General features: G+C 39.5%; 1 protein-coding gene across 1 annotated transcript in view; it reads left to right on the top strand.

Moving 5' to 3' along the window:
• Nucleotides 1-9,427, top strand: part of celf4 (CUGBP, Elav-like family member 4) — a 78,370-nt gene extending 68,943 nt beyond the window's left edge. Inside the window, exons 7-14 of the mRNA XM_028574813.1 lie at nt 43-181; nt 1,035-1,187; nt 1,613-1,723; nt 3,339-3,401; nt 3,683-3,760; nt 5,169-5,312; nt 6,453-6,647; nt 8,736-9,427. Of these exons, the coding sequence (XP_028430614.1) occupies nt 43-181; nt 1,035-1,187; nt 1,613-1,723; nt 3,339-3,401; nt 3,683-3,760; nt 5,169-5,312; nt 6,453-6,580 (816 nt within the window). The 3' untranslated portion in view covers nt 6,581-6,647; nt 8,736-9,427. The remainder of the gene's footprint in view (nt 1-42; nt 182-1,034; nt 1,188-1,612; nt 1,724-3,338; nt 3,402-3,682; nt 3,761-5,168; nt 5,313-6,452; nt 6,648-8,735) is intronic.
• The last annotated feature ends 3,126 nt before the right edge of the window (nt 9,428-12,553 follow it).

The raw sequence follows: 12,553 nt of genomic DNA on the forward strand, positions 1-12,553 counted from the left end.
TGCATTATTCTCAACCCTTTCTTAAAATCCTCCACTGTGCAGGTGCAGCAGCAGGCGGCATTGATGGCGTCTGTAGGCCAGGGAGGCTACCTCAGTCCAATGGCGGCCTTTGCTGCTGCCCAGATGCAGCACATGGCCACCATCAATGGCATCCCAGGAGCACCGCTGACCCCAACGTCAGGTAACAGTGGTTAAAGACCAAAGGTTAAAGGGCCGTGCTGGATTTTTAGGTATATACGTCCGTCCGCCTTACCAAAGTAAGGAGTGATTTGTTTAAATGAATTGGAACGCAACCCACAGAGCCTAATCTCAAACTCTACTATATTGCGTTCAACTTTGCGTTGGTGTCATGGTCCATTCAGCACAGCTCGCTAGTTTTCTCCATATTGCGTTAGCAAAGACCGCAACAATAGCCTAGCTTACTGAAAGGGCAACAGGTCATCTAATATTGTTGTGCAATTTCAAATTTACAAATGCCAATCTTTTTACCCACTCCCTTAAAAGATATATAACTTCTAAATCTCAGGCATAACAAATTATTAAATCTAATCTAAAAAAATGCTTTAAAAAAGTGGTAACAGCAATGTTATATGTAATGAATAAAAAACAGTATGTTCCTTCAAGGCATTACTGTAGCATCGCAGTGGAAAAATACAGCAACAAAGTGCACTGGATTTAAATGGGCATATATTTTCACACAGAATCTAGCACACTGGCATGGCAACATGCAATCATCTGAGACAACTACATAATTGGTACCCATAATATATCATCAACACAGTATTAACTTTTATTATACAATATGTTTAAGATTCAGATCGAATGGCTGTTGTGTCACAGTAAGGGCCATACTGTGACAAGAAATTAGCCCCTGACATTTAGTGTCTTCACCGGCCCACTGGACCGACCCCTCTGATATTTCCAAGAGTTACTAGGTGGTCAGACAAAGTAAAACTTCTCCATAATGTCTTAAAAAATACTGTGGAATGTTTACGGTTTCTTTCTCGCTTTGCCCGTCTGACCCGTGGCTGCAGGTGGCAGTACTCCTCCAGGCATCAGCGCCCCCACAGTGACCAGCATCCCCTCTCCCATTAGTGTAAATGGTTTTACTGGCATGCCGCCCCCCCAGGCAAATGGGCAACCTCCTGCAGAGGCTGTCTTCACCAACGGCATACACCACTACCCTGGTAAGTCTGATTAATTCAGTGGCATGTATGCAAACGCAGAGACACAGAAAAAACCCACTGTATACATTATGAATATACTGTTTGTCATGTTAAACCGGGACTACATGAAAATGAAGCTTACATGTAAATCCTTAGAGACACACTCTGCGGTAAACGCATCCATTGTAACGGGAAAGTGTGCATGCAGCTGGCTTACAGGCGTGAATAGCCTTGAAGCATGTTCAGGAGGCCGAGGCCAGATGAATTTAGCCCACAGACAGTCAGCATGTCGAAGAGATGAGTGTTTGGCAAAGGTGCTTATGGGCTGCAGGAGCCTAAGTGTTCGCTTGTTTCATGAGCCGTGGCTAGTACCTTGGTTTTTGTCTGTGAATAGGTGGAAGAAAAATATGTTTATAGTATTTATTTTTACACTCTTGTCTCTCCAGTGTTGCAGGAGGTGGTTTTTAGGGAGGACTCGGAGAAAAACGGCTTGGGCGTGGCTCAGCGGAGTTGTTTTGGGGTTCAGGGTGGCTGCTTCATCTCCTCTCTCTCTGAAGGTAGCGCTCCCTCCTCCCCATCCTCTTTCCCCTCTTTATTTCACTTCACCATGGGCTCAAATAAGGGTCAATAAGATTTTGAGCTTGTGAAATGATGTTCAGAAATCATTTCTAAGCCTGTTGTTTTATATAATTCTTTGTAAACCTCTGAAAAAAACTGCATGAGAAATTCAAGTTTGTACAAAGATTTGTAGTTGTTTGGATTCAAAGCTAAAAACTGCGTCCCCACTCTAATGTCAGTGTAAGACGTGCTCACTTGCATTAAGAGTTACAAAGTTACGAAATTTGGCCCTGATTTCACAGCCAAAGCAGTGCCAAAATTCATTTTCAGAACTTAAATGTGTTTTCATGTGTAATTTCAGTGTCACACATGGTGTGGGTACTTTGAGAATTGATTCTCACAGTGTTCTTCTTTGAATCTGCACTCAGATGTTCACAGGAATTCTTTTGTCTTTGAGTCTTTGTGTAACATTAGTATAATTTGTTTTTACGAATAGTTTTCTAGTTTCTATACATTCACAAACTCAATTTTTCACGCAAAACACTTTTCAGATGTTTACAAAGGATGATATGCTGTACAATCACAGGCTTTTAAATTATTTCTGAAGACAATTTTACAAGCTTAGAATGTATCGACCTTTATTTGAGCCCATACTTCTCTCCTTTCATCTGGCTTTCTGACCCGTTTTTCAGTGTTGCTGTTAGTCCACGATGTGTTCAGTATTTCTTTGGCTTTTGGTGATAGTGGGGTTATCCATGTGTGTACGTGGTTATCAGTATATGTGTGTGTGTGTGTGTGTGTGTGTGTGTGTGTGTGTGTGTGTGTGTGTGTGTGTGTGTGTGTGTGTGTGTGTGTGTGTTTTCTCAGTAGTGTACATAACGTGCATGTCCTATGTGTACAGATGGGTATTTATTAAGTGTGGTGCGGCATCTGTGGTAGCTTCAAGTGTGTTTAGAATAGGGGAATGTGTTCACGTTTAATTATTTAAATAATTAACTGTATCTCCCATGTGAAGTGATAGAAACAGGTGCATCCAGTGTTGTGAGTGTGTATTGTAATTGTCATTTTTTAAATGTCTAAGTACAGTATATATATTTAATCTTCATAGGATTTGTTTATAATAGATGCAAGTCTATGACACATTTGTTCCTTTTCTGTGGTGAAAGTGGACCCGTGTGTTGTTTTTTGTTTTAACTGTGGTCCTTCAAAGTTTAACTTTTCTGGAAATGAGCTACTTTTGAAATGCTTTAGGAGGAACATAAAGTAAAATACCCAGCAAAAGAGAGATGGATTCAGAATTCAGTTCCTCACACACTGAAAGCAAAGCGAGCAGACACATCGCTGTTCAGCTCTCTAACCTTTTTGCTTTTCTTCTCCTATCTGTTCTTCTCTCCATCTCCTCTTCTTCCATCCCTCCTCCCTCTCACCTTTGTTATATATTACTCTCGCCTTCCTCCGTACCCTCTTCTCCATCTACATTCTCCCTCCGTCTCTCTCTGCCTCATCTCTTTCTCCCTACACACGCACGCACACACACACACACACACACACACCTGCATCTATCCATGCTCCCCACACCACTAACTCCTTCTCTCTGTGTCTCTGGTGGAGCAGCTCAAAGTCCCACTGCAGCTGATCCTCTCCAGCAGGCTTACACAGGAGTCCAGCAGTATGCAGGTCTGTCTGTCACTCTCACAGCACTGATCTGTGTGTGTGTGTGTGTGTGTGTGTGTGTGTGTGTGTGTGTGTGTGTGTGTGTGTGTGTGCGTGCGTGCGTGCGTGCGTGCGTGCGTGCGTGCATGCGTGTGTGAAACATGTAGACTCTATTGTCGGTTATCTGATCGATTGCCTGCTGTGCCCCAGCATATATCACATTGTTTGTATGTATCAGCGTGTGTGTGTGCGCTGTAGTCACGACTGTTATCTGATCCACGCTGTGTGTGTATGTGTCTCAGCAGCCTACCCCGCTGCATACGGCCAGATCAGCCAAGCCTTCCCCCACCCTCCACCCATCATTCCACAGCAGCAACGAGAAGGTAACACACTCACACACACGGCACACCATTCACTACTAAATATTCATACATGCTGCAAACGTTTACTCATATTTACTTCTCTGTTTGTCTTCAATCCTCTGGCCAATATAGTCCTGGAATAAACGCCCACGTTTAAAAATACCCAGGCAATTCACAGTTCTCACCTTTTTTCAGGCAAGATTTCACCTCTTACCAGTCTGTCAAAAACAAAACATTCAGAGAACTCACACTAACACGGAGTATAGCATCAGTCAGGATGTATTAGGGAACACTAACTAGAATCTCTATTTTCAGTCTTTTAAAACAGAGATTAAATAATAAAGCAAAATTAAAAAAAAATTGAGTTTCAGGTTATTATATATATATATATATATATATATATATATATATAGAGAGAGAGAGAGAGAGAGAGAGAGAGAGAGAGAGAATATGATCCTATCCTTGCTGGTTGTAGGGTAACTAACTTTACTACCATTAATGAGTATTTCAAACTCAGCTGTAAACATACTTATGAACTCAATGACCTCCAGGCTTGGGACACCCATGCTTAGGACCTTACTGCCCTCTTGTGGAAAATAAACAATGCACATTATTTAACAGCTGTGGCATCCCAGAGACATTCCTGAAAGCTGTGAATGCTGAACCTGTGAGTTTTTAAAGTCACTGTCAACTAATGACTATGTGCTGAGATATACTGCTCTACTGTTTTCTGTTTTTTGCAACTCTGATTACAAACTTGATTTCACTATTAATATTAAGAGAATATATTCCAAGTAGAGAAAATGATCTCACGTTGCAGATCGGAATTTTCCTGTTGCAAATTTTAGAAAACGGTCTTGTTCTGTCCAACCAACAGTCCAAAACCAAAAGCTATTCAATTTGCTATTACATAAGATTAAAGAAAAGCAGAAAATCGCACAATTGAGAATCTGTAACTAATAACTATGTTTTTTTATCTGCCTTTGAATTATCAAATAGTCGCTAGTCAGTTTTCTGTTGATCGACTAATCGATTAATCAACTAATAGTTTAGGCTTAAATGTGCTTTAATCAAATGTTTAAATGTTATCCTGATTGGTGCATGGAAGTACATGACATCACATTTTTTCCAACTATTTAAACAAATCAGAGAGAATTTCTTTTTTTTATGTAGGACCAAAAATCCCAGTAAGAAGCTGGCTGGCTGTTTTCAGGGCCTTTAAGTACCCCTTCACTAAGAGTACCCTACTCTATCCACTTCATCACCTTCATCAGACTTCATCATCAAGTCTCCTCCTGCCGCGGTCAACCTTTAATGATTCTCCCTCTCCTTGTCTCTCTTTCTCTGACGTTTGCCCCTTATCTCCTTTTTTCTCTCCCCATCTCTCCGTCTCTCTCTCTCTCTCTCTTTCTCCCTGTTTCCTGTGCAGGACCAGAGGGATGCAACCTGTTCATCTACCACCTCCCTCAGGAGTTTGGGGATGGAGAGCTGATGCAGATGTTCCTGCCTTTCGGTAATGTCATCTCCTCCAAAGTGTTTGTGGATCGGGCGACAAACCAAAGTAAATGCTTTGGTGGGTAAAAATGAACAAACCAAAAGATTATTGGTTATTTATTCTGATTATTCTTTTTTACTAATCACCTTCCTTACCGCAGTCAACACCCCCTTCCTAACCTCTCAACCCACCTCCCTTGAAAAATGAAAACAAAACAGTGGAGAATTTCTCTACAGTTGTGCAAAAGCTGGTTGTTACTAAAAAAAACAAACAAAGAAAGAATAGAGAATGATTTTGTCTGGCGTTTTTTTTTTGAAGCTCTAACTAATTTCTCATTTTGATAAATATTTCAGTGATATGACTGTTATCACACTTACATCAATAGTCAAACTAATCACAAAAGAAGTGAGTTCTGTTTTAATGCCATATTTGTGCAGTTGCATTGCTATTGTGCACTTTATTACATAACACAAATGCTGACTCTCATTCTCTAACTTACTGTAAGCAAAAGCAGTACATGCTAAGAATATACCAGTTGCTCTAGCATGCAAAGATAGAGAGACTGCTGTCTCACTTTATGCCACTGACAGCACAATTTAGCCGAACATATAATTATGTGGCAAATTCTAAATGGATTGTGGAGAATATTTAATGGAGAGTCCGTCAGGTGAAACCTATTTGCAAAGTAGCTTTTGCTCATTAATACAACACAACATTTTTGTTGTATTATTCATGTTGCAATTTTCAGATGCAGCGTTTAATTTGTAATTTGATGCTTTCTCACTTTCAAGTGGAAGTTAAAAACCGAAACTCAAAAATAGCACAACCACGTTGATGTTTTGGTTTTACATCCCATCACCAAGTTCATATTGTGATTTTGGTTGCATGCTTCGCTCTCTGTTATAATTGTGATCTATTGTTGTTGTCGTCATACTGTATGCTAGCTTTATTCATGCTTATGAAGTGCTGTATTATATAGTCATAGTATGTTACATTATTGCTAACAACTGCAATTGTGTGTGGATTTTAATTGTTTTACGTACAGATTCAATTATTTCATTCGTATTGTAAAGTTCTATAATTATGCATTCATGTAAAAGACTGCTTCATCTATGGACTCATCTTCATTATCCATTCTTTTGTAACCCCAAACCGTCATTGCCACTTCATCTAACCACATCCTCGTCGTTCTCTCTCTCTCTCATGGCCTTTCCCCAGGGTTTGTGAGCTTCGACAACCCAGGTAGTGCCCAAGCTGCCATCCAATCAATGAACGGCTTCCAGATCGGCATGAAAAGACTCAAGGTGCAGCTGAAGAGGCCAAAGGACGCCAACCGCCCCTACTAGCCACCCGCCCCAGCCAGCCGCCGCCACCCTGGCGGCCGGGGCAGCCGTCGCACACAGGGAAAGACAGGTCAGACACCGACTACACTGAAACATTTATTAGCTGAATGAATGCATGCACATGCACAACGACCACTGCATATATTGACAAATACTCAAATGGCAAGCCCATTCATGGCACTGCCTGATGTCGTTTCAGTAACCTTTTAAAAATGCCATAAAGCATTTGCAGATGCCTAATAACTAGCTGATGATCTGCAAATTGCTTGTAAAGAATAGTGATGAAGTGGTACCCCTTTGTTCGTAGTTCAAATGCGCAATTGTAAATGTTAATTCCTCCAACGACATTATGACTCATTATAGGATAAGATTTACTGTAGTGTATTGTTACCAGTTCTCTCACGGGCAGCTATACATGCAGAAGTGAAACACCCCACACATTTGAGGACAAAACTTCGGAGTGTGAGTTAAAAGCAGAAAACATAAAAATACAAGGCCTTTCAGTGATCTCCGCAGGTTGATGACTAACTAATATTATGATGATTGTTAAATATATTAGTTTATTATTATCACTACGATGTGAAACTCTATGCCCTCTGCCATGCAACTGATATAACTAGTGCAGTCAGTTTTCATGGCTGGTTGAAACAAACAAAGCTGTAGGAGCATTTACTTACATGAAGCCTCCTCTATTTGTAGTACAGCTTTACAGTAAGTGACCCTGTATGTTACCCTGTAGGTAAAGGATAATTGGTAAATGGTTCAGTGTGTTGCACAGGGAAAGAATTGCTTCCAAGGGAGAGGCATTTATTACCCCTCAGGTGGGTAATTGTGCTGTTCCTCTTTGTCTCTTCCCTTCATCTGTGTGATGGAGAGTTTAGGCTGTGTCGTTCATTCACCACTGATGACTTCATTCAAGGGCAACTTATCACCCACTCACAAACTAAATGAACCATACCAGACGGTGTCCCGAGGCAAATCGCTACAGGAAGAATAGCACAATCTCACATGAATGTGTCACAAAATATGTGGCACCATTACTTTTGATAAAAAACATTTTCGTCAGAGCGGTGGAAAAAAAACATCTCTTTTTGATTTCTGTTTCTTTTTGCTTGAGATTGACAGTTATTACATTGTTTGAAATCTCAACTGATGAACAAGTACATTGCCATTTTTTTGCACTTGCATGCCCAGGTTTACTATTAATATAAACAGAATAATAATGCACTATTATGGCACAGAGTTATCAGACTGACGAGTCCATATTCAGACAGCAAGCTTGAGGATTACTTAACTTCTAATGACACATGAGGGTTCAACTTTCAAAAACAGGATTAAACGGTTTGATTTAAATAAAAAAATAAAAACTGAATTGTTTTTCACAATATAACACTGCCAGGGCGCTAAATTAATTCACTGCAGGGTGAGCACTGATTTGTTTTCAACATTGTCTCAACAAAAGTATCTTTGTTTATCCAACAGAATAACAGAACAGCGAAGATGCTTTAGAGAGGAAGGTGCCCTGTAAATACATATTCCACTGCTCCATCTGCATGTAAATACAGTATCAACAGTAAAGGAGGACACATAAGGAATATACAATACAGAACATAGTAACTGCAAACATGGAAAACGTCACAACAAAAAACTGAATTAAAGAGAAATATTTCCCCCATTAACTTTTCTTTAGCTTTCTAATGTAAAGTAGGAATTTGGTCTATTATGGAATAAATGTTTGTTTAAGCGCATAAAGGACAAGCTGTTTCTTTGAATTGTCCAGATCCAAGTCAATGAACAAATGGAGAAAAAAAAAATTAGGATTAGGATTAACCCTTTGGGTTCAGACATGAACATCTGAACCAAACTGCAATCCATCCACAACTTGTCAACCTCATGGAAAAGTCATGTCATTCCCAAAGTTGGTAGGATTCATCCTCTGGGTATCGTGAATGTCCTTGTCCAAACCATCTGATGGCAATCCAGTAGATTAAGACCGACCAACTGACAGATGTTATTGCCATCCCTGATGGCCACGTTGCTAGTGGCTAGCGCGGCTAAAAAAGATATTCCTAAAATCATATGCTTTGCAACTTTTAAATGTGCATGAAACCACATATTACTTGACTTAAACAATATCTATTTCTTCTGTGCTTTTCAGGTTTTGTTGAGCTGAATCATATGTTGACTACCCGCCACTGAGTGCAAACTCAGCATCTGGACCACAGAGGCTGCTTCAGAAACCGAGGAGAGAGCGTGCGATGACACCTCTTTTTGGATGTACTAAAACTTTGGAACTCAGAGAGAATTTGTACCAGCCTGGTTAGCCCCAGGACCTTTTTTCTTCTGCACACATATACACACCTCCTTCCCTACAAAACCCTGCTTGAATAACAGCTACCTTTTCTGGACCACAAAAACTTTTACTTGAACAATGAGGGGAAAAAAAGTAAAAGAAACTCTATCAAAACCTACTTACAATGACCAACCCCACTGAACTCTTAAAGGGAATACGGATGTCAAAAGTCCAACAAGAACAAAACTTTTTAAAAACTGAATAGAAGATTGCCGTAGGAAATCTTTCTGTAAGACGGTTTGAGTTTGGGGCAATTGACTTTTGAAGACCAATTTATAAGACTTGAAATTCTCGGAAAGAGAACTTAAGTAGGGAATGTGATATTTTCAGGACACAAACTGGCTTCGATTTGGGATGGCCATCTTTAGCTTGGAGTGCCTGTCCGTTTCCAGGGGATACCGTTGCCAAGGAGAGCCATAGCAACGGTCTCCAGGGAGTCTTACCTGTCATTCCTTAGTTGTTTTAGGGACCAAAAGACCAAACATTTTTATTGCTGAGGACTTGTAGCTCTAATATACTCGGACCACTGCATCTCTTTCAGTCAGTGTTAACTGGTTGAGGAGTTGCACTTAAAGGAAGTGTACATTTCGAATATATACAACACATGTATATATACATATATATTGCTGATGTGCTTTTTGAATACAGGCAAAACTATTTCAGATGACCAAATGGGGTCTCTCACTTCGCTAGTTTACAATTACTCAAAATGTTTATTTTTTCTCTTCTCATTTTGTCTTGGGAGGGATGGCGAGTGCATGGGAGGGGCTGCTCCGTATCACAGCCTTATCTTTTTTAACTTGACATCCTAACCTCATAGATAGAATAACATCAGAAACGTTTGAAATATATGAACTTGTTTATATTTGCAGTACATATATATGTATAACAAGCATTCAAGCAAATGTATTCATATATACAGTATATATGGATAAATAGATATTAATCACAAACAAATATATGTATTTATATGCACATATTTTATATGTGTGTCTGTATATAGAACGGCTTCTGACTATGTTGAGCTGTAATTTTTTGTAGATTTTAGCTGGAGTTTGAAACATTGCTCTGCTTGGGAAGAATCGCAAATCTGGCAGCTCCCAAAACTGCAGGCATTCCTATCTCTGATTACCTATATGCTGACACACAATATATTGCTAAAAGATACATGTGTGAGAAAACACATATGGTGTAAATATTATCTGAAAATGCAAAAAGCCACATCTCAGTAGCAGGCTTTAAGAGAATCAGGCTAAATGATTTTAGAGGAAAAGGACAATTATCTTCGACTCTATTCCAAACATATCTTTTGAGCTTACTCTCTCTCTCTCACACACACACACACACACACACACACACACACACACACACACACACACACACACACACACACACACACAAACACAAACACAAACTTCTCTTTGAAACTTGAACCAAAATGAATATGTCTCACAACCCTTGCTCTCTTTTGCATTCAGTAAAGTGCATGTAGCGTATGGGCTGTCACCATGTCAAGGTGTGCCTTGTCACCTGCAGAATCTGCCATCAAGCACTGTGCTCTCAGAAAACAAAGACAAAAAAAATAATTAAACACACACTGCTGCAAGCAGCCAACACGCTATTATGATGTCAAAACTACAGCCAGATCCATATCATTTCTCAGCCACATAGAGAGCTTCAGTGCATGTCCAATATAACAAAACATCAGACCACTGTTGGTCCATCAATGTCTTTGACAAACAGAATGCATTTAGAACTAATTTAGTCTCATGCGATTACACTTCAGATAAAAGCGGGCATTAAGTAACCTGTTAGCACAGGTACTAACTATCAAAGCTGTGTGCAGGGCACCTGTGACTACGTTCCACTGGTTGGAGTCAAAACTAGGGTAAAGTTCATGGTGGCGACTGACATGACGTGGCTTAATACGAGAAGTGGTTGAGCTTATTGGACCTGCCATTAGGTTTAAATGGTTATGAAGGTGATGTAATATTGATGAATATGTTAGAATTAGAGAGCTGGCTTCCCACTGAACAGAATAAGGGAGGTTTTATGTACTTTCCCCATCCAGCAGTTACTGTGTGGATCTCTGCTGGTAATACTTAACATGAAGCATATCCTTTAGAAGATGTTATATTGCCTTATGTTATATGCCCTCATACAATCAAATATACACATAAAAGCATAATGAAACTGTAAAATGAAGCAATAAGAGTGAAAAGCCATTTACCCATCACAACTGCTGTATCACTGAGGCTGGTTTCATATTGCTTTAGCATACAGTTTCTCATAATAGTCTACAAAAATGGTATGGACACCTACTATATACCTGCAAAAGGTCAACAGACTTGGATTTATTGGACCCTGCATTCAACACATATTCAGCGGGTGAAGATTACTCAATGAATATTTATATATATGAATATTTATAAGGCTATATGACACTTTGGAAGACAATGCTTCCTGATAGGTGATGTTACTAGTTTTTCCTATACACTGCCCATTATGCCATTTCCCTAGTGTCTGTGTCTAACCTTTTTAGCAGATTGAATAATTTAACATTTACCTTCCAAATCTTGCGAGGCTAAAAGACGCCACCACACATCCCAGGATGCCACTCTTTGTATGTGCCACATAACGATGGCCTGACTGTGGCGTACAGTGCAAACCAGATGACCATCATGATCATTTTTTGCTCTGACAGTATCCGTGGTTGGTTAGGTACAAAAACGTCTGGTACATCCACCTGAGCTGCCTTTGAGCTAACAATAACATCTGAAGCTAAATGTCATGTCTGGTGTCCCTGATCGCCACACTGTGTGCCCTCTTCGACTGCCCTTCGCTGCTCTGAGAAAATTGAAAAAGGTGTTGATGCGGCCTGTGCTTTTTTTTAACGGTTTGTTTGAGCAATCACTCATGTCTTTCACCTAGCCCATGTTTTAATGTCGAGTGAAATGAGGGAGGGGAAGCAGAACGACCACGGGAACTAGAATGCCAAGCACCTCTTCTTCATTTGCTCCAACTTGAAGCTGCAAGTTTACATAAGAAAAGTAAAACAAAGTATCGTGGTTCAAAAACAACAAGAAACAGAGCAGAAGTTTGAATATAAATATATATATATAAATATATACATAAACCGATGAATATACTGTAAATTGTTTCTTTTTTTGCTCTGTTTTCCTCTGTACATAGGTTTGCATATTTTATAGGACTTTTACTTCTATCTACAAGGACTGGATAAAGTACTTTAATTCTTTAAAAAAAAAAATATATCGAATGAAAACATGATAATGCTCAATAAAACCAGGTACAAAAAAATAATAAAAAATAGTCATTAGGATACAGTACAAACTCTAGGACCTGACCAAGGCATTTATCCAGAATACAGTCAGGGAGAGCATTGACCTCAGTTAGAGCTTAGACACACATTGACCTATTTTATAAAATAAAAAATACTTTGATGGGTTCTATTCACTTATCTATTTGTTTAGATATTAATTTATAAGTCATGTCTGAGATAATATGCATGCTTTCATGGCATTATTTTTCTATGAGTTGGTATGTGACCAAATAGTTTTTATATGACATGCATGGGCCACTGTTGTGGTCCACAGATGATCATT

Source organism: Perca flavescens, chromosome 4 (genome assembly GCF_004354835.1).
Source record: "Perca flavescens isolate YP-PL-M2 chromosome 4, PFLA_1.0, whole genome shotgun sequence".
In the NCBI taxonomy this organism is placed as follows: domain Eukaryota; kingdom Metazoa; phylum Chordata; class Actinopteri; order Perciformes; family Percidae; genus Perca; species Perca flavescens.